General features: G+C 41.8%; 1 protein-coding gene across 5 annotated transcripts in view; it reads right to left on the minus strand.

Annotated features, from left to right (window-relative positions):
* CREB5 (cAMP responsive element binding protein 5) overlaps window positions 1-22,102 on the minus strand; it is a 258,114-nt gene that overhangs the window by 10,806 nt on the left and 225,206 nt on the right. For all 5 annotated transcript variants that reach the window (XR_002045390.3, XM_039549391.1, XM_039549390.1 and 2 more), the window contains one exon: window positions 3,573-3,896. Coding sequence is in view for 4 of the 5 variants with exons in the window: in XM_039549391.1 (XP_039405325.1) it covers window positions 3,573-3,896 (324 nt within the window). In the remaining variant the exon portion in view is untranslated. The remainder of the gene's footprint in view (window positions 1-3,572; window positions 3,897-22,102) is intronic.

The following is a 22,102-nucleotide window of genomic DNA, read 5'->3' on the forward strand; positions in this document are numbered from 1 at the left end:
ATGAACTCCATCTGTTTGCTGATAAAATCTTCAACCTTCTGTCCACACTGAGGGTTGGAGTGCCAGATCCATGGCAGCTGCAGTGGGCACAGCCCCCATTCTCACCAGCATCCCCTGGCTTCTGCCGGGAGATCACTGCCAAGGGATTCCAGCTGCTCCCTGTCCACCAGGGCCAGGCATGCTGCCTCTTTAGCAGTATGTCTGAGTGCAGAGGTCTCAGAAGTACCTTTTAATGTTGACATCTCATCAAAGACCTTTCATTTTTCACATATAACACCTTTCCAGACTTCAGAGATCTGTTATTTATGTTTCCTTATCGCTTTTTGCTCCTTGTCTGTTCAGCTTTAAAATTTCTTGTTTCTTAACTCTCTCAGTGGAGTCTGGTACAAAGGCAGAAAAAGGTAACTATAAAATTTTAATTATTTTTTTAATTCCTCTCTTATGGTCATTTTCTCCTGAATAACTAGTGAGTAATTTTGTTTTCAGAATGTGCCAGGCAGTCTCTAGGTAGTCAGAGTGCATTTTCAGAACAACAAAATCTTCTCTCCATTTCAGGCAGATATTAATTATAAGGGCTGCCATTATTCCACTAATAATGTCATGTGGGATAATTAACTGACTCTTACTCAATAGCTCTTAACCCTGTTAAATTATATCTTAGTAACCATCTAAGCATCATTCTCTAGCAGGATTTCACTGCCCTGCCTAGGACATAAGAAAGAAAATGAACTAAATATAAAATTTAGGCTAATTTTGGTTTTGTTAGAGGATGCTAATCACGTATCCGTAACGAAGACAAACACAGGACAGCTAAGAGACTGAAATGGCATTCAAACCCCTACTCTGCTTGAGCTATCACTCTGGCAAGTTTGATATAAAGAAATCTTTAGAGGACCAATGCAGAATAATAGTATAATTTTTGTAGTAGTTGAGGCAACATAGCTAGAACTTGGTAAAATATCTCACTTTCTCAGAAAGATACCTATCAGAAGGTGATTTCTACTTTTATGCCTGATCCAATATTTCTTTCTGTTCTTTGCAACTTACCACAAAACTAATACCCATTCACTCATTCTGTGAAAGCATAATTCCTTGGGCTCCTGTGTATCAAAATGGTAGCTGAAAAGCATGAAATGAATTCTAACATTACAGAAGGGCACGGTGTAGAATAACAACGGTCTCGGCATGGGAGTATGCAGCTTACAGCAGCATGGACTGTGCTGTCATTTGGCAGGTGGTTTGGAATGGAAGAATCTGGCTCAGAAGAATAAGGAGGTTAATAATTAGTAAATCGCACCATAAAATTAACGTCTGCTGGAGCAATCTGATCCCCAAAGAGGCCATTACCATGGGGACTATGGATGAGCTTTGAAAGTAATAACTATGTGGTTATTACTCAGCAAGCCCTTCTTTTCTCCCCTCTGATGCATCTGTTCAGAAATCCCTACTGCCTTTGCACCAGAGGAGCAGATGCACAGCAAGAGCTCTGCTGCCTGGGGAAGCCACTGACCCTAGGATTCCTACTCCACCACCCTCTGTACAATCCCCTTGGTGACACTTACACCATGGACAAGGTGAAGACCTCCTTGATCCCTCATGAGGTCTGTTGCCTCCAGTGGCATGGCAAAGCTTATCTGACTGCACAGACCCAGCTCCAGACCCTGTGTGGTGCAGGGGCACACAGTGACCCTGACACAGCTTTGTGGCTGCCAGTCAGCCTACCTGCCCTGGTGCCTGTATCTCTTCTTGCCTGCCTGAGTCTTTAGTGGTGCCTAGCTAGCAGGGAATATGAAGCACAAGAAATTGAAGCTGTCCTAACTGTGTGAAAAAGCCAAGGTCCCTGTTCAAGTCAGTCTAGAGGAGGGCTACTGGCTCACTGATCTTATCCTTAAAACTGTGAGGTTTTTTTTCCCCAACAGCTGTTTTCCCTGGTAGTTTTCTCCTCACCCATTTAAAGTGATGCTGTGGATGTTTTGCAGCAGTGCTCCATACCATGGGATCTGATGCCCTCAACTGCATTAACGTGTTTATCCTCCCAACCCCTCAGTGAAGGTTAAGTGATTTCCCCCATCTCATCCACGGAGTCCTCAGTTGGCTAAGCACAACTTTATCCTCACTCTCTCAGGGATCTCCAGTACAGCAATCAGGTTACTTTTGGTTTCTCTGATATGAGATAATGTCTTTTTATTGGAGTTTTTAAACAACTCCAAGGAAAATAACTCATTAACAGATGGGAAAATAATTGAATTCACAAAGTAAAAACTGAAGTAAACTCAGGAAAGCTCTGGACATCTTCTCACCGGGGAGTCTGCTGCTCTCTTGCTTAGACTGTTTCTCTAAAGCTGACAATTCATTTTACATTAGCAAATACTTTAGGGAAATCCCATGTGCTTGCAGACTCTGCTGTAATAAAGCTAGATGTTAGTAAATAGTTAATGCTGTGGGACACTGGGATGTCAGCCAAATACTCTCATTTTCTTTAATGTTTTCTAAGAGCTTGTCTGAAAGGTATTTGCAAGCAACACAATACTTCACAGATTCAACTTCTTATGGCTGGCATTCCTTTTTGTCCTCACATTCTATGCACTGCCTGTTTGTCTTCCTTAACTTTGCTCTCCAGACCTGCCATGTTACAGTAACTGCCCCCAGAGCTTTATTTTTCTGGTACGATCCTGATGCAGAAGCCTCTCATCTTAAGACATTAATAGAATTCCTCTTAAAAATGACTCTGCTAAAGTTTGTGCTTGCTAGCTCATTAGTTCAAGAAACATTCAGTTCAAATATCGAATTATCCAAATTGCTGAAGCCAATATACGTGGTGCAGAAATTGAGTCCACCTCCTTCAGTGGAGGCCTTCACTGACTTGTCACATGAATACAAGTCTAAATTGCCTTCTTTGTTTAAGTCTCTCTCCTTGGGTTGGCTTCACCCTCTTTTTTCTCCTGTCACAACATGCACCAACTGCTGCCTGCACTCACGGCTAATCTTGGCTTTCTCTCATGCTATGCAGATGTCTGTCCTGTTCATAGGGTCTGGATCATTTAATCTTTTCCTCTAAGCTGGTGTATCTTACCTTTAAACTACCTCTAATATCTCCAGTCTTGAACACCCTCCCCCGGCCACACACACACACCAGTGCCATTTCATTTCACTAACAACTTTGTTATGTATTTCTGCAGGTAGAACTCATACAGCTTGTTAAATCTTGGCCTGAGAAGTTCAGGTTCAAGCACATTAAGCAACATATGTAATATCCCAATCTCTGTAATAAACCTCATCCATAAAAGGATATGTGGCAATCCGCAGAGCTCAGAGCACTGAAAAGCCTTGGAGCTCCTTATAAAGTAAGAAATTACAAATGTCTAGTAAATTAGGCAGCAAAACAAGTTGTTGCTTCACTCCATTTTCTAAATAAAATTTGAGCACCCCCGTCACCATTAGCAGACATTTACAAGCAGCCTGAGGGGCTTGTATCTAACAAGACATGCATGCAAGAAGAAACAATACAGAGATCAGGCTTTAACTCCACCAAACAGCAAAACCCAGCGATGCAGCAGGACATGAAGGTCTACCTGTGCTTGTCCGCCCGAGTGCAGCGGGGGGTGCGGTGAGGTCTGGTGGTGTGCCGGGTGTGCGTGAAGGTGCGAGTGGGAGTGGTGGTGGGGATGGTTCTGCTGGTGATGAGGCTGAGGATGAGGATGGTGTGCCGGATGCTGGTGCTGATGCGGGTATGAATGATGAGGTGGCAGTGTCTGGTGCTGATGAGGATGTGAGTGCATATGATGGTGTGGCGTCTGGTCCTGTCGCGAGCTCATCATTTCCATCATGTGGCCCATGGTGTTCATATTCCCATTCGACATGGCGGCAGGATGATGAGTCAGTGCTGCCTTCAATCTCTGGAACAGAACAGGGCAGAAAATTCAACATTCATACATGGTGATCTGACCAGTCAGAAATGCTGTTGCAGAAATGGTGCCTTGTCTTGTGTTTTGAGATTTATCTAGTTTTTCTCTTGCTGCTCCCTTGATAAGAGGCATCTTATTTCAGTTTGAGAAAGAACATATTCTTGGGCTGTTATCTAGTTTTCCACTGCAAATATTTAAAGATATATACATCTGAATTGAAATCTAACAGTTACACATTTCCTACTGTGCTTCTGAGGAAAAATAACTCTCTCTCTTTGGCCAGCTCAGTAGGATTAGCTTCATCAAGCTTGTAGTCTTGCAACTTTTAAAAATGGAAGTCTGATTAAAATAAAAATGCAACAAAGTGCCCGTCTTGTTTTTACTTCAGATATTATTTGAAAGACTCATTGGAAAATATATTGCATTGACATGTTTTTCAAATTCAGGTATACTAGTACCCAACCTGTTATTTCATTAGAAAGACGGAAAAATAATGAGGGTGGCCTCAACCTGATCCTCCTTCTTTGCTGAAAAGTTCAAGCGTGTGTTGTCCTGTTATCCCATGCTAACCTCTCTGGTGTTTTGTACTCCACATGTCACTGGATTGAGCTCTGGAATCTGACCAGGGCAAAACTTTCCTTAGTATCAATGGGATTTGTCCACTTTTACCTGAACACAAACAACTAAAGGCCAGTGGGAAAGGTTGAAACATTCTGGACTGCAGCATAGGGCCTTTGTGTACAAAGGATATTGTGGAAATACAGAGTAAAAAAGTTCCCTTTCAGCACAGTTACAGGGTCATCCCAGAGCCATGAGCTGTACTGGCATACAGACACCTTGTTGGTGTCATCTGACCCTTGGACTACTGAAATCACTGGCATCCTACAAGAGTGTGCCAAAGGCAGAGCCTCACAGATGCCAGCTAGGAGAAGGGTTTCTTCCAAACCCTTAGAAACCTCCTTCATATCCATGGTTCTGCATCTTGCTCAACATGGAACATTATCTACAGCAGCCACCCAAGACCTCTTTAACTCGTTGTATTTTCAAGGAAGTCAATTGATCTACTCTCACTAATGCAAGTAATTAGCAGAATATGGTAAGATAAGAAAGAAAGGAAGGAGGAGCATGGTATCACTTGATGCCAGACCAGCATGATTTGAATAACCCATCAACTACCTCATAATTCATTATCCAGCCAGAGGATAGAACGAATAGCAGAGAGCTCATCAGTAAGAGATGTCACCATAGGACAGTCAGTAGAAAAAATGCAGTGGTAGGAGGCACAGAGTTGAGCCTTTCCCCATAGCAATATCTATCTGTGGGTCACATATGATTGTCAGAAGATCCTATAAGCCAATATGACTAAAAACTGCCAGCAGAGGAAAAATGACCAGGCTGAACTGCATTTGGTTCTGTCTTTAAAGCAAAAAGAGTGACTGCCAGGACACTCAGAACCTATAGATGGGGATTTCAGTCTATTTTATATTGAAATAACATCTGTCTATTGCAACACTGCAAGGCCACAGGTAAAGGCTTCTATGTTCCAAGACATTACTGTACTGTGTTTGTACAACTGTGAGTGAGAAAGAAACAAATTCTTAATGGAAAAAAAATAAAAATAGAGGAAAGAAAAGAACGTTGTGGAAAGCAAAAAGAAGTAACATTCAATTAAAAGTGTCATCCTCAAGTTTTTGTATCCACGAGCTTTTTCAGACTTCATGAAGGTCATTCTACTGAGACACTCTAATAGATCTATTAATCTAAATTTGGTGACTTCTTTCACTAATGATCAATTGTCTGACCAAGACTTAATAAAATATATATATATATATTTGCAAAACACATGCAAGAACGAAGTCTGGACTGATGACTTTTAAGAAGTTTCCTTAAGAAAGTCTATCAAATCATAACTAAGTGGCATGTGTCCCATCCTGACGATCTTCTCAAAAATAGAGATCAAGGTGACTGTGCCAGTGAGGTTAAGTACCTCCTTCCCTACCTCTAAAGTTAAAACAGAGGTCAATCTAATATCAATAGCAGTAACCCATCCTGGCCATCAAATGGAGGACTGGAACAGCTGCTGTCCTTAATGTTTCTGAATTCAAGTGCTACCATGGTTACTGCAAGCAGCTCCTCACAATGCTCAGAATAATTGGTGTTACCTAGGAGTGTATTAGGAAAAATACGGGCAGAAACACATTAATAAGCCAAGTCTTTCTCTGTGTCATGTTTCTTCAAAACTCACTAAGACCCTTTTCATGGAGCTGAGCCACCATGCACGTCTAAGACAAAGCACCAACAAAAGCTGTTGTCACTTTGTTTTCTGAATCTAAATGCAAAATAACCAAGCTCTCATTAGCCAGCAGTTTTGTGTGATGAATACCTTACAAAATCTACCATGTCTGTATTTGTCAAAGACCTCTGAAACCGAACTACAGTATGTCTTCTAAACTGCAGACTTTCAAAGCGAAAAAAAAAGGAGGGAAAAACTTAATCTGCGAATAAACATTTTTTTTCAGCTGTAAAAACTGAGGCTTACTAGTGTGGCACAACTTCAAGGAGAATAAATTATTTTGTTTTCTTTCCATAGCCCTTCTACCACATCCATTTATTTGAGATAGCAAATCAAGAGAGACAGTGAGAGGTCTGACATGCAGCTGGTTTCAGTCAATAGGGGTCATTTCCATTTGGTCTGTGTATTTTACAAGCTCCTTTTTCACTGTTCCCAATGGGAGGGTGGGCCAGCTGCCCTGGATCCCAGTCCTGGTAAGAAACCAGCTCTCTACATCATCCTGTCCCAGGGCAGCAACAGCCATCGCCTCCCTTTAACTTCATGCTTAGATCAGCTCCACAGCAGCGAGAGTCCTGTCCATGTCCACATCTGGAGCAGGCTAAATCTTCCAATAACCAGTCACTGCTGCCCATCAGAAACATTCAGGGAATGACAAACTTTTTTTTCATTTGGTCTTCAGTGAGATCAATTGTTTTTGATGTTTTAGTTAGAGCAGAAGGAGGGAAAATCACCAGAACTTGGTAAACTCTTTGCACTGGGTATGTGTAGCACTCGAAGGGCAAGCTGCAGTGTTGTTATTGTTTCTTTTATGTGTGCTAATTGCAAGCAGCTGTTTCAGTTTAGTGTCAAATAAAATCCGATGGCATAGAAGTTGAGCTTGCTGGACTGACCACACTACCAAATCCCCTCTAGAATGAAGTGGTAACCCAGGATCCAATTCTGCGGCCGTTCAGTTTTTTCAGGAACTGTGTGGCTGACTCCACCAGAGCCCACTGGGACCTGGGAGTCTGCAAATTGGGACTGAAACAGAAGACTTGCTACTCAGACCTGTCTTCACCTAAACCTGAAATATCTGCTAGCCTCATACCAGTGACTTTTAGGGCACAATCCCTTTTTTCTCCCTTTTATAAGTCAATTTTAATGAAAAATCCCCACCAACCTCAAGCCAAGAGGAAATGCAGGTGCTCACCTTTCCTGACTTTTGGCCCTTACTGATTATTTTTACTATTTTATCAAAGTAACACAGTGACCAACATCAGTTATAGCTGATTTCCATGCAGTCATGACATCTCAATAAATGACTGTGAGTGACACAGACAGCAAGAGAAATCTTTCACGGAGAACAGCCTACTTTGCCTCTGATCAAGTGAATAAATAAAATTCCCTTTTGATCCTACAGGAAGTCAGAAGTACATATACTGTCATCTTTGATGCTGAGGAGGAAATAGAGGATATTGGTGCTTCACAGTATGAGCATTGTGTTCCCTGTACAGAACAGGGAACTATTCCTTGTGGCAATGCCCCTAACTGTCTCATTTACTCTGAAGCTACCCCACTGAATGCCATATGAAGGTAACACCTCAAAGAAGTTATCATTGTACCTGGAGTACTGGGGGTTTTTGGGAACAAGAGAGTTTTCACAGTGCTTCCCCCATCTAAAGACTGGCATCATGGTGCAGTGAATTGCTTGATGCTTTTATCAACATAGATCATAACTTATACACTGAACATCTTTGGACAAATCCCAAGTCTGCCAAAAATGACCTTCAAGCATTTGAGATCCTGAATGAAAAACAATATCAGCTTCCCTAACACTTCTGCTATTCTGGATCTTGCTGCTTTCTGATTTTCCTCTATTGCTTCCTAATTTTCCTATGTGTATTTCAAAGTTGCCTTCGTTTTTGCCCTGTCTTTCTTTCTCAAAAATTGTTAGTGAAAAACAGACAGAACTTTTTTCAGTTTGTTAAAACAAGAAAACAAACAAACAAACAAACCAAACCTGTAATTTGGAGGTTGCTTTTCCCACATTTAAAAATGCAAATAATAATTTTGCGGGTTTCATATGCATATTAATACTTATAATGCTTAATAAATATTTTTAATATTTATATAATGCTATATTTAAAACAGGATATACATCTTATATGCCAAAATCTTTGTATGACTATAAAATGCAACTTTCTCCCCTTCATCTCTCAATGGACAAGAGACAACAATCTTCAATTTTACAGGTGCTCTGTGCTTGCATCAAACAATAAGCTATTATAACACTCAGTTGAATTTTAGGTTGGGATAGACATGGAATGATGAATAGGACTGAATTGTTCCAAATAAATATGCATTGCTGCACTCAGAAAAAAAGCTCTCTTCCCTTCTGGTCGGCATGCCCAAATCCCACTAAACTAGAAAGAGACAAGGCCAGCTGCAGTATCTAGTTAATGTCTGGTATATTCTTATCAGGAGATTATATCAGACCCCTGTAGGCACATGAAATATGATCTCAAAGATATTTTTTTGCACTAGTGACTGTGATTCTAGTCCCTATTATACAAGGGTTTAATAAAAGTTCCCCACAGGGGACAGAAGACTCTAGAGAAGGGTGGGAAATCAGAAAGAATTACAGACATCAAGCACTGCCACACATCTGCAATTCGGTAGCAACCTCAGGGTAATGAGCTTGTTTAGCCAAACTTCATGGCAAGCATAGCATTGACTTCGGTGTCAGTAATACTGTTTTCTCATCTGCAATAGTCAAGCTTTCCTTTTTACTCTAAGCATCATACCCAAATATACAGAGTTAAGCCAGTGACAGCTAAAGCTGTGAACAGAACTTCACCCAGTGTATTTCAGAGCATCACATGGAATTTTATCCTTTCCTTTAACTATGACTGCAACAAGAGAACTTAGCATAAATGTCACCCAGGTCTTTTACAGCTGGCTGCTGACAAGCATTTCACAGTGTAAATAACAGAAACCACTCTTCGTAAATGTTCCACTCACATTCATAAAAGTAAATTGGAAGCGATTCATCTCCACTCAATAAGTGCTCACTTGTGCTCCACTCAAGAACTGCAGATACTTACGAGCACATTCCAGAGACTGGCAATTAGAAAGTCTCTGCTGCCACATTAAATGCTTTCTCCTACATTTCTTGTGCAGTAAAATACAGTTCTGCCTATTGGCGGAAGGAGGAGTAAGATGTGTGCGAAGGACATCAAATCCAGAACTGAAGTGACACATTACACTAATGTAAAGAGAAAAGTGGGATACATTTAATTCCCAACTTGCCAGTAACGAGTGCCAAATTGCTAATCTTCTAATTATTCTCAGGCTGTTTGGCAAATCTGAATTATACTTTTCCCTCCTTTTGTGCTTTCTTCCCTACTTAGTCAGCTTTTGTAACAACATGAACAATGGATCGTCATCCAGCCTTCAATGCAGCTCAGCCTCTAATAAAAACAACAAATTTTCTCCCTTGTGTTTCCAAATGCAAACTGAATTAAACTTCAGCAGAAAGCAGCAAGAATCAAGTGCAAACAATCAAAGCAGCGACAAAACTAATAGACGTCACGCTGCTCAAGGACAGGTCAGCTGCAAGAGCTGCTTCAGTGTCCCTGAGCGGGGCACAGAGGAGCTCTGAGCAGCCACGCTGGCCGCTGACATCAGTCCCAGTGACGGATGACTCTCTGCACGACTGCCAGTTTTAAGCAATCCAATGCAGGTCGAAGCCAGGGTGGCCCAAGGGTATTCTGTCGGAACTGCCATCTTCTGGTGATGGCATTTCATTGAGAACAGCCACGGCTCCAGGGACAGCAGAAAACATAAGTGAGTTTACATCCCAGCTCCACCCGGCAATTTCCTTCTGCTCATCTCAAAACACCTTGCAAAAGAGATAAGTACCAATATCCTTGTGCAATGCACCACCTTTTTAAGGATTTGAAGAAGACTAAATTCTCTGTTCCTATTCTACATGCATTTTTAATGAACAAGTAAATTATAATAAAGACAGAAAATACACTGGAAGGATGGTTTATATTTCTCACTATATACTATTTCTTGCATGAATCATTTCTCACATCAGTATTAAACAACTGGATTTGATTTGCACAGGAATCAGGAAATGTAAAGTTCAAAAAATCAAACACTTAATTCCCACCAAGTCTAAGTCAATCCCTCCATGTGTATCCATGGCAAGGGATATTTAATTATGTAATCACACAAAAGGCAGCAAAGTGATTTATTACTGGCAAATGGTGTCATGTAATTTCAACATACAATACCAATGGAAGGATCCAAAAAATACAACCAACTTCTGACTGATTTCCCCACTGTGTGCCAGAGTCCAAAAGACAAGCTGCTACTTAGCTGCTACCTACCCCTGGAGAGGCCAGTTTCTGACAGCAAAACGCCTGACACTTGGGGATTAATTACCTGTGCCTGTGTGATGGTTTTGTCTGGGACAGACTTAATTTTCTTCATAGTAGCCGGTATGGGGCTGTGTTTTAGATATGTGCTGAACACAGTGTTATAACACACTGCAACATTTTTGTTATTTCTGAGCAGGGCTTGCACAGCATCAAGGCCTTTTCTGCTTCTTTCACTGCCCCACCAGCTGGCAGGATGGGAATGCACAGGAAGTTGGGAGGGGACACAGCTGGGACAGCTGATCCCAACTGACCAAAGGGATGTTCCATACCATCTGATGTCCTGCTCAGTATATAAAGTGAGGGGGAGTAGAAGGAAGAAGGATGTGCTCAGAGTGATGACATTTGTCTTCCCAAGTCACCATTATGTGTGATGTGGCCCTGCTCTCCTGGTGATGGCTGAACACCTGCCTGCGCGTGGAAGTCAATTCATTCTTTGTTTTGCTTTGCTTCTGTGTGACTTTTGCTTCACCTATTAAACTGTCTGAATGCCAGTTCATGAATTTTCTCACCTCTATCCTTCTGAATCAATCCCCCATTCCACCAAGGGAAAGGGAGCTAGCAGCTTTGTGGGGCTGAGTTGCAAGCTGTCAGTATGCAGGCACATATCAACTCTAGTTCTCCATATAGTCAGTCTTTTGCTTACTTAGTCCGCCAGGTTAATCTATGGGCTATTCCCATGCATGCTACGCTGTGAGCTGAGGAAAACACAGAAAAAACAGGCAGCAATAAAATCACCCAGTGTTAATCACACTCTGTAAGACCCTATGAAAACTTGGGCTTAAGGGAACCTGAGTCTGTACTGCCCATTTTCCAGATCTTTTCTCTTAGATCCATTTTAAAGCTCATTCCCAAGCTGAGGGACCACAGATTCTTTTTTCACATTGGACATAAAGCACTTTTAGAGAAGTACCTGGCAGAGGGGTTGACGCTCAGGTCTTCTTCACTCCTGCAAGCAAATGCTTTAACTAAGTTTCTAAAATCATGTTCCATGTTCCAGTACAATGCAAGTGGGAAGTACAGAAGCTTGTACAGTGCTTGCATTGCTATATCTATATATATCTTGCCTGAGAACACAGGCACATTTATGATTGTACTAAATGAGAAAAGTGGGAATTGATTTCAGAGGAAGTTGGGGAATTTCCTATACCAGCCAGATAAAGAGCAAATCCTCAAATCAGAGCATTCTAACAATGCAAGGAACACTGGGTTTGCATATTTTAATCTGTACTCAGAGATCAGATGGGATTAGCACTGCAAAAATTTCTCCCTACAGAATACTGCTCTGAAGCCATGAGACCCCTTAATGTGTACTTCAGCTTTTTGATGACAATGCAAATTGCTTACTTGGCTTTTCCCTCTCATGAGCATAAAACACACACCAAGAACAGAAGAAGGGCAGGTTTAAAGTCTTTACCATCAGAAGATTTCTGAACTTTCATCACCCACCTCTCACTAAGGCTGATTATGATTAAGTCATTCATATTCAAAGAAAAATGCCATCCAAGTACATAAAACTTGGGGGTTTTTTTTTTCCTTCACTGGTGTGATTTTTGAATACTCATTTTTCCTGGATTAAACCCAGCACATTTAAAGGGCTACTAGCAAGCCAGAAATAGGATACATGTGCGCTTAAAAGTCCTTTGATTTCATCCCAGATGTGCAGTGCACACACACAGAGCACAGAGGACACGATCTGGTCTGTAGATTTTGTTTCAAGATTATACCAACCAGACTCTGAAATGTAAAACTGAAGCCCTGACCACTTACAGCCATTAGAGATCCCAGGGCTCTCTGTGAAAGAGTATTGATGTTCATTAGCCCCTTGGCCTGACTGCAGAATTCACTGCAGGTAATTAGACATTGTCTCATTACCACATAATTTCAGGTGAAGTTATTTTTCTTCTTCGTTTCTAAAGGTAAGCAATTCCTGAAACATTTTTAAAGTATTCATGGATTTTTTTTTTTTTTTCTGAAGAAATGACTAGAAGATAAAGTACAGTACAGGGACATATAAAATGAGAATGTTTTTATGGGCTATTTCACTTTTTTTTAAAGCTTTATTTCTTCATCTAACTCCAAAGAATGAATAGCGTTTTAATTCGGCAGAGAGCTTTCAATTACCTAGCTATGAAAACATAATGCCTAGTGGCTTTTTATATACATGCACTCAGGTATAGCATGTGGTATGCAGATACAAACCACAAAGAGTGTGGACAGGTTCATTTAGTGTCAATTTTCACTGTTATTAAATAAATATAATTTATGTCAAGAGTTATATGAATGGATATCATGAATATTCAGCATTGAACACATCAGTGTTGATAGGTACTGTCCTATTACACCCCCATATAAGGTCTCTTATGCCCCTCCAGCTTCCCCCATGTTGTCCCCCTGACTCCATCCCTCAAGCTGCTGCCCTACACCGTGCTCCCTTTGTTCTTCACCTGCAACTCCATCCCCCTTCGCTCGTAGACAGCTCAAGTTGCTGCCTTGTTTTTCACCACCTTGCACGTATCAACTGCTTTCAAACATTGGTGTCTTGGGTTAGAGGCATTGAATTTCAAAGCCACTTGAGGCTTCAGGAACAGCAACCTCTCAACCCTCTACCAGATACCAGCTAGCTACCCTATCAATGCCACAAGGTTTTTTTAATACACTTTAGGATAGCTACAGTGTGAAACAAGAGAGAAAAAGAATGAACTATTCTTTTTTTTATTGGAGTTGGTCATTTACACTAATGGGCTTTACTTTGTGTTTGAAAGGGCAAGGAATGCATCCCCACACACTCCCCCATAGTTCAGTTGACAAGCAATGACTTAGTAAAATGCTGTATATTAGCAGCTCAGTCTCTTGCACATGGCATGTTTACTCTTTGGCATTACTGCTTTTCAGAGCAATGTGGCAGAGCAAACCAAAACAACCACCTTCCCCAGGGAAGGGAAGGATGCTGCCTGCTTGGTAAACCATTGACTCAACCTGTCATTTCTGCTCAGCTGGATTTGGCTTTCCTATGGCATGTACCACAGGATGCAGAACAAATTTACACAGGTCAGGGGCCTGGCTAGACCCACAGTTGCAGTGGCTGTCACACGAGCAGGATTTCCTTTCCAGCCAAGTGACAGGTACACCATATCCTGCCTTGCTTCATTGTGGACCCTTCCCTGTTCCTCCTGCCAGTGGAAAGAGGGCATAAATAACCGTCTAAGGCCAAATTCGTGGAAGAGGTGGCCTGCCTGGGGACAGATAGGAGGAGGGTCCATGCAGCAACCCGCACCCTGAAGGAGGTACAACACCATATGTTGGGTGAGCACCACCCTGGGAATGCGGGGATGCTAGGACCAGACACCTCCTCACCCACCTGAAGCAGTTTCCAGCATCCTGGGAAGAGACAGTTCCTGCACACCAGTTATCTGTCTGTGCTCGCTGTCCTACACAGCATGGATGAGTCTTCCGAAAAGCTTGACAGGGATCCAGTTGCTCCTGCTATTACCCTACCTTCCTTTTTAAAATATTTCTTGTGTACTTCTACTGAGTGAGAGAGAAAGGCATAAATACCATCTTGTTTAACACATCTTCCTGTCTCCTCTCCCTGCCTTGCAGACAGCATTATACATCTTCCTGACACCACCATTGTCTGATTCACTTGACATATGCACCAGAAAAAAAAAAGTCATGTTCTGAACAAGAACATAACACTGTGATCTCATTCCCATCTCAGACTCCCCAGCACTTCCCATTTCTTGCTGCTTTAGAAAAAGAAGAGGTGGGAAGCTTTTCCAGCTTGCTTACTGGGAAACTTACAGAGGAGATATGGTAATGGGAAACCAGATCAGCAAAGGCACACAAGCACTTACACAAGCATGTTGGAAATCAAGGTAATGCCATAGAAAGTTCAGCTATCTACATCCTACTTTAGAGCCTGAAGCATCAAAATCTTTCTCATCTCCTATTACTCAGGAATATTGAGGAACAGAGATATTTCCAAAAGGGAACACCACTTTGAGAGGTGATGGCAGGGACATTCTGACTGTATGATGAAAATCACTGACCCCTTCTGTCTAATCATTTTCCTCTCTTTAAAAACAAAAAATTCTCAGGTATTACTCATGTCAGTGACATTAAAGGTTATGATGAAGTTCCCTCTTTTTTCTGGCATGCCAGCAAGTCATTGTAAGGCTTCCTGATGCCTTGTCTCATAGAACCACAGAACCGTAGAACTGTGTGTGTTGGAAGGGACCTTCAAAGATTGTCTAGTCCAGCCCCCTGCAATAAGCAGGGACATCTACCACTTCTCTGGTTGTTTCACCATTCTCATCATAAAGAGTCTTCTTCAAATCTTCTTCCTTCTATCTAGTCTAAATCTACCCTTTTTTAGTTTAAAACCATTACTAGTTATCCTGTCACAACAGGCTCTGCTATAAAGTTTGTCCTGATCTTTCTTGTAGGCCTGCTTTAAGTACAGGAAGGCCACAATAAAGTCTGCCCAGAGCCTTCTCTTCTCCAGGCTGAACAGCCCCATCTCTCTCAGCCTGTCTTCATAGGAGAGGTGCTCCAGCCCCCTCATCATCTTTGTGGCCTTTGTCTGGACTGACTCCAACAGGTCCATGTCTTTCCTTGTGCTGAGGAACTCAGAGGTCCATGCAGTGCTCCAAGTGGGATCTCATGAGAGTAGATAGAGGGACAGAATCCCATCCTTTGACTTGCTGGCCATGCTGCTTTGGATGCAGCCCAGGATACAGTTGTGGCAAGCGTGCATTGCCAGGTCATGTTCAGTTTTTCATTCACCAGTACCCCCAAGTCCTTCTTGGCAGCTCTGCTGTCAATGCCTTCACCCCCCAGCCTGTATTGATACTGAGGGTTGCCCCAGCCTTGCACTTGGCCTTGCACTTGGCCTTGTTGAACCTCATGAGGTTCCCATGGGCCCCCTTCTCGAGTGAGTCCAGTCCCTCTGCGTGGCATCCCATCCCTCAGGTACTTCAACCACGCTACTCAGCCTGGTGCCATCTGCAAACTTGAAGGTGCACTTGACTCCTCTGTCTGTGTCACTGATGAAGATATTAAAACAACATCCCTTCCTGGTTGATTGCAACCCTCATTGCCCCTCATGTGCAGCTTCTGTCTCAGCCACAGGAGGTCACAATTAAGAGATGGCTGTGTGCTGGCAGCTGAGACACAGGCAGTCTTGCCCCAAAAATGTGCTTCTGTTCCTCTTTCCCAGTGAGCCACAGGAACGGCTGATCTGCCTACAGCCTTAATAACCCATTAGCAGCCTGGCCAAATGAGTGAATCTCTCACTGCACCTTCTCTTTGGAGTTCTGCCAAAGGACAAAAGACCAGGGGCAAGGAGCACTGAGGCAAACCAAATCAGGTGCTTGAGTGGACTGGGGAAGGGGAAACGGGGGGAGAAGAATTGGAGAGGAAATGTTGAGGCAGCTATTTTTTTCATTTTTTTCCCTGCAGTTAAAGCATTGACAGATAATTTATCACACATTTTGATGGTGCTCCAGCTGGCAGGGAAAAGAGCTATCTGTTTATTAATTCAATTAGCCTGCTTATTTATCAGCGGAGGGCGAGAAGGTGCAGTCACAGGCCAAACTGTGCCAGTCTCAGACCGCCTGCTGTCGGGCTGAGAGGATGACTCGGAGTGGGAACATCCTGCCCCCACCATTCCGGCCGGTGTACTCATCACCGCATTATCTCAGGCCTTCTGAGGTAAGAAAAGAAAAAAATAAAATAAAAAATCTAACAGCATGCATTAAGCACACCAGTGAATGTCCCAGGCAGGCTTACAACCAAAGCCTCAGAGCTTTGATGCCACCAGTTCCATGCTCTAAAAGTACTGGTTATGTCTGACATTCTGCCCGGAACAGAATTCTTTACTTAATTAAAACAGTTGAATACACTTTGAATTTTGAGTTCAATGGGGATAGTGTTCAAACCAACATATTAATACAGCACACAGCTGCTGGAAGGGGTAGGAGAGGGCAAGGAGTGTGCTGTCCAGGTACCCACCAATGCTTGACATCTTTGAGAAAGGAACATTTGTGGAAGAGGAAGAAAACAGGGTTGGAGGGGGGAAAGGCTGGCTTTGGGATGGCAGAGAAATGCCCTGAGCTAGGAGGGCTGGAACAGTGGTGAGGCCACTTCTTTGTTCTGCCTATCTAGGACTATGAGTTTTCTGAAGCCACTTGTTAAAAAGTCTCAGACTTCTGACTCTTGAAGCTCCAAATTCAGAAAATGTTGTGCAAAATATTGCTTAGATCTATCTGAGCTGAAGTGTTTCTAAAAACACAAGATATGTGGAAAGTCCACAGTGCTGGAGTGCGATTTCCCTATAGCCAAAGAAACCCCCCAGCCCTAGAACCCACAGACCATCATTTCTATGCGATCCCAGTGCTGTCATAAACAGTTTATTTTTCTCTCACTTTTCTAAGCCATCCCACTTCTTTTTCTGTCACATATAAACACAGTTGCAATGGAGATGTGCTGGCTTCCAGCTTGTATGTGTCTTCACAGAGGGCACATACAGCTTCCCATTTGTACAAGTTCATACAAGTAAGTCCTGCAATGCTTTGACTTAAAAATGAGACTGCTGACAAGGACAGAGATGTCTCCTTGAGATAAGGCTAGGACACACGTGCTCTCAAATGCTCTTTCATTACTCTTCTCATTTTGTTCCTGCACTACCAGATGTTTCAGGAAAACTGGCTTTTAAATTTTTTTTATTTTACGTTTCTTTAGACTTTTTCTTCTGCCTTCTGAACTCTTGCAGGATATTTCAAGGCAGGACACCATATCTAATTAAGATGGCAGTGAATGTTTCTACTGCACATGAGCTCAAAGGACCCTCTAAAAAAAAGGTTCTCTATAAATACATCTCCTCCACCCCTCAGTTTCACAGCCAAGTTTGCCTTTTACTTCTCCTGGCTGATGATTAGTTTAATATTCTGAACCAAGATCCTGCTTGACAGATGATTCCACTACCACTGATAGTTTAGACCACCTATCAACATTTTATAAATTCTTAATTTTCTCACTGCAGCCATATTGAACAGTTTCGTGCAAATGAGGCTTATAATTACCCAGATAAATCAGTTCCAAAGCAGTATTTCTTAGGAACTTTCTCGATTTTCTCCCTGGAGGATGGGATCCCATCTGCTTTGCTGCATTCAGGCTAATTGAAGGGCACTGACTTTTCCAAATGGATTCATTAATTACTCTCGCCGGATTCTCTGAGGGGTTCCTCATTCAATGGGTGACACTTGTGCTGTGCTCTACTATCCACCCATGTTTAGCAATGTAGCTCTGATTCTCAGCTATGAGCTAAAGCATTTGCAGATGCGTTGGCAGGAGTGGCTCTGGCCTTTAACTGTACAGTGTTACAAAACAAATGTAATTCTGCTTCTCCTTTGCTTCTAATTTAATATGCATTCAGAATCTATAAATACTGTAACCATGACTGTTTCAATATGTTTTACTCCTTGCCATCATAAATATAAGCAACTACCCCAAAGAAAAAACCAGAAGCTTACAGGTAATGCATTGCCAACAGCAGAAAAAGAAGAGAAACAAGCATTTGTTGTCATATTGCTGAAAATCTGGTATGTGTAGCAGCATAATGTGAAATTAAACTATTAAATTTAAATACAAAGCTGTCCTATATAATTCTGAGCCTTCATTGGTTTTATTTAGTACAGCAGCAGCATGGGTTTTCAATAAACTCACATGTAATCATATTGCTCATTCAAATATCAGGCAGACACCAAAGGAAAATAAAGACCCATCTAGCAAAGACCTAGTTTAGGAGAGGATTACCACCACTTAGGTAATGGCCATCTTCAGACAGGAGCAGGCAGAAGGGAACCTGCTAGCACTCATGGAGTCTGGCTCTGTTGGAAGCTGTATCAGTGTTCCCCTGCCCGATAGCAGGAGCAATTTCACACTACTTAAAATATTTTATATATCCTAGGGCTGGGTTGGTTAATTCAGGTCTACGAGGCAACTGGCCTGGGAATTGGTGACACAATCTGCTGTGAGTGAACAACAAGCCTTCATGCTTTCCAGGAATCCCAAAGCGTTTTGTAAACATTGGACCCAACTGTGGAAGTTACCAGGCCGCTCTGCACAGGTCCATGCTGCTGCACCTCACACTGCTTTGAAGATGCAGGCAGTGTCACTAGATGTGGTGGGACACCCACTTTACAGATCACTGAACTAAAACTCTGAGATTGCCACAATATCAGAGAAGCCCTTAGTGGTAGAGACAGAATAACAGTCCAAGAGCACTTTCTTACAAACAGGCAACAGTACTGCTCCTTTTATCTCTTTCCTGCCAATGGTATTGCAAGGCTCCAGGATGCAAAAAGGGTCAATCTTCTTGTGCCTTACTGGAGGCAGTAACTTACATCTAGGAACAGACAATAGAAAAACTGTGTATGTGTATATATATATATATATATATATATATATATATATATATATATATATTTTAGCTTTAACTAGGTGGCTGCTTTGGGCAGTTAATACCATGCAAACAAAAATCCGATGATACAACTCATCTAACAAATCTGTGAATGTATAATACTTCTCATGTAATGTGTCAAAGATAATTATACAGATAAATAGATCATGTACCTAGGGTTGTAGGTAGGAACACAGGGGTGTATGTAGGGATGTACTTTGCTCTACAGTTTAATAACTAATTCCTCTTCTCTGACATCCTTTCCTTCTTAGCTCAGCAGTTGTGCTTCCCCAAAGCTCTGACCAAGATGGACTCAATAAGGAGCTTTTTATATGGGACAGAAAAGTTCTCTCTCACAGTTTTTCCCTCTGATTCACAGCTTATCTCTTCTACATGAGGTACCCCTGCTCACTCAGCAGCTCATAAATTCACTCCTTCACTGGCCAGTACAGCAAAGCAATACACCTTCAAAGAGAAAGTCTGAAGCAATTCTGTCACCACCTGGCAGGACACTTACTCTAAATTTGGGTGGCTGGCTATCTGATTTTTTTTTAATCTCATTTTGTTTGTCTCTCATCTATTCCTGGTTTATAAATAATTATTCAGTGGTCAAAAAGCAATTCATAAATTGTCACAAAAACCAAAGCTAAGCAAGGAGGCCATATCTTTCACTGTTTATTTGATTTTTTTTCTGCATGGCCAGTGCTGGCAGACCAAATGCAGCAGACAGGCAGGCAGGTGGGAAGGCAGGCAGCCCCCTTCCCCTGCTCTCTCCCCTGCCAGCTGGATGGTGGCTGCAGGGCAGTTACACTGTTCCATGTCATCTGAGAACCTGGACACGTCAGTCCATCCGAGTCCATGCCAGCACTGCCAGCTAACTTCTCATCTGGTTGTGTTTGAGTTCTCAGAAGGCAGCCAGAGATATCTTTATTTAGGTTTATACATTTTATCACCTTTATGACAATGAAAAAATATAGCTGGAGTACTCCAGGTCCAAAGGGACCTGGGTGCCCAGGACCTATGAATCATAAGGAACATTTTTCAGCAAAAAGGACACTCAGTGTGTTTTGCAATGTACGAAATCAGTCTAGACATTACCAAGTTTTAAAAAACAATGTTGAAAGCAGCCCACTAAAATTTTTCTGAATTATTTAAAAAAAAAATTCAAAACCATCTCCACATGCTCAAATGAACTTGATGACCAGCCCAAGACAGTGAGCTCGTCTTGGCCCTAACTGTGGCACTGCTACCCCGTTTTAATCTGGAGCTGAGGAATATGACATATTATATACACCAGTGAATTGTAAAGTAGTTAATTTTCTGTGCAGCTGACAAAAGTGATTGATTGGCTTTACTCCTTACAAATGCCTCACCTTCTCTCTTCTCCCTCTGCTCTCCTCCCTCCCTGCTTCCAGCAATGCCTACAACCATAACATCAATCAAGTCACATACACTGTTTTGCAAAGAGCTTCACAGGATAGCAAGCAGGGCTTCATGTTTGCCCTGCATTTCAGTATTACAGACAATTTGGCTCTGCACAGTTCTGAATCAGACCATAGTGTTATTTCTTATCACAAGCCCTTTTCTGTTGCTGCTGCTTGAAGAACTATTGCTGTTTTATTTCTCATTACATTTGAGGTGGAAGGGAAAATGTAATGGGATATAGTAGCCTTTATAACTGCCCGCAAGTTGTTTCAAATTTTTCCCAATTCTTTCCCATCAATTTTATCAGCAATTTTTCCCACTAAAAAAGCATTCTGAAATATTTTAGTAAGATTAAGGGACAACCTCACTCACCTAGTACTTCCATTTTTTGAAGGAGGGTCCTACATAATTTCACCAGTCTTCAAAGTCCATACTTTGAAAAGGATATTTTTTCCACTATCTTCTTCTGCCTGAAAGCCATGGAGGCACAGATGAATGTGTTTTTCTGACCTTAAAATCACTATATTTTAAGTAAGAAGTGATGCGATTGAGAGCAACATGCCTCTAACAGGATTTCCCCACAAAAGGAAATGATGATTTATTTTGCAAGTATTTCATAAACTGGTAAATGCTTGGGTGGACCAAATAATGTCCGCTTAAACTAGATATATACTAATTTAAACTAGGATTAGACAAATCTCAGCAGCTACTTCCAGAACTTCTTCTTCTTCTTCTTATTATTATTATTATCATCATTCATGTTGATTTAAAAATAAAACTTATCTATACTAGACATATTGTGATTTATTTTTCTTTGGTCTCTTCCTCCTTTTGATTCTGGGGGTTTAAATGACTGGAAAATAAGTAAGAGTATACTTTGAAGTAACAAAATCTTCACCCACAATGTCAAACTGCGCAGCCGCTTTCACAGCCTGTCTGCAGTGCAACATCTGACATGACTCCTACTTTCTTCAGGATTTGTTTCTCTCACACTGTGGCAAAATAGGATAAATTAAATATACCACAGCAGAGATACTGGAAGAATTCACTTCACGTATGCAGTTGTTGCCGTGGGACAGCTGAGTAAACAGCTTGCAAAAGTCTGTTTGAAGACTGCCAGCTAGTTACACCCATAATTTGATCTCTATTAACAAAAACAACTCAAACTGTCGCAATGCCCCAAGTTGATTACTGAGCATCTAAATTATACAGTGTTGCTTGAGTAACCCTCTGCAGCAGCAGGGGCTGTGTTTTGATACCCATTCAATGCTTCCCACCTTGCTGAGTAGCAGAATATCCACCAAAACCAGCAAATGCATAGGAAAAGCCACAGAGAGGTTTTGGCAATATTATCCCACGCCTGACAGAAAAATAGTTGTGTAATACTGTTCAACTCAGTGAGTCAGAATAACAAGTCTTGTAAATATGTCCTTCTGAGCTGGATATAAAATAATCCAGGGAGTGAGAGTGATCTGGGGAGGGGGAAAATCCGGAGTAACTGTTTTTGCAAATAATGCCATGGTCATGTTCAAATAGCCGGTGTTTCTGATTGATGCTCAACATCACATCGTCAACAAAGATACCCGCACTG

This window comes from Corvus cornix, chromosome 2 (genome assembly GCF_000738735.6).
Source record: "Corvus cornix cornix isolate S_Up_H32 chromosome 2, ASM73873v5, whole genome shotgun sequence".
Lineage (NCBI taxonomy): Eukaryota > Metazoa > Chordata > Aves > Passeriformes > Corvidae > Corvus > Corvus cornix.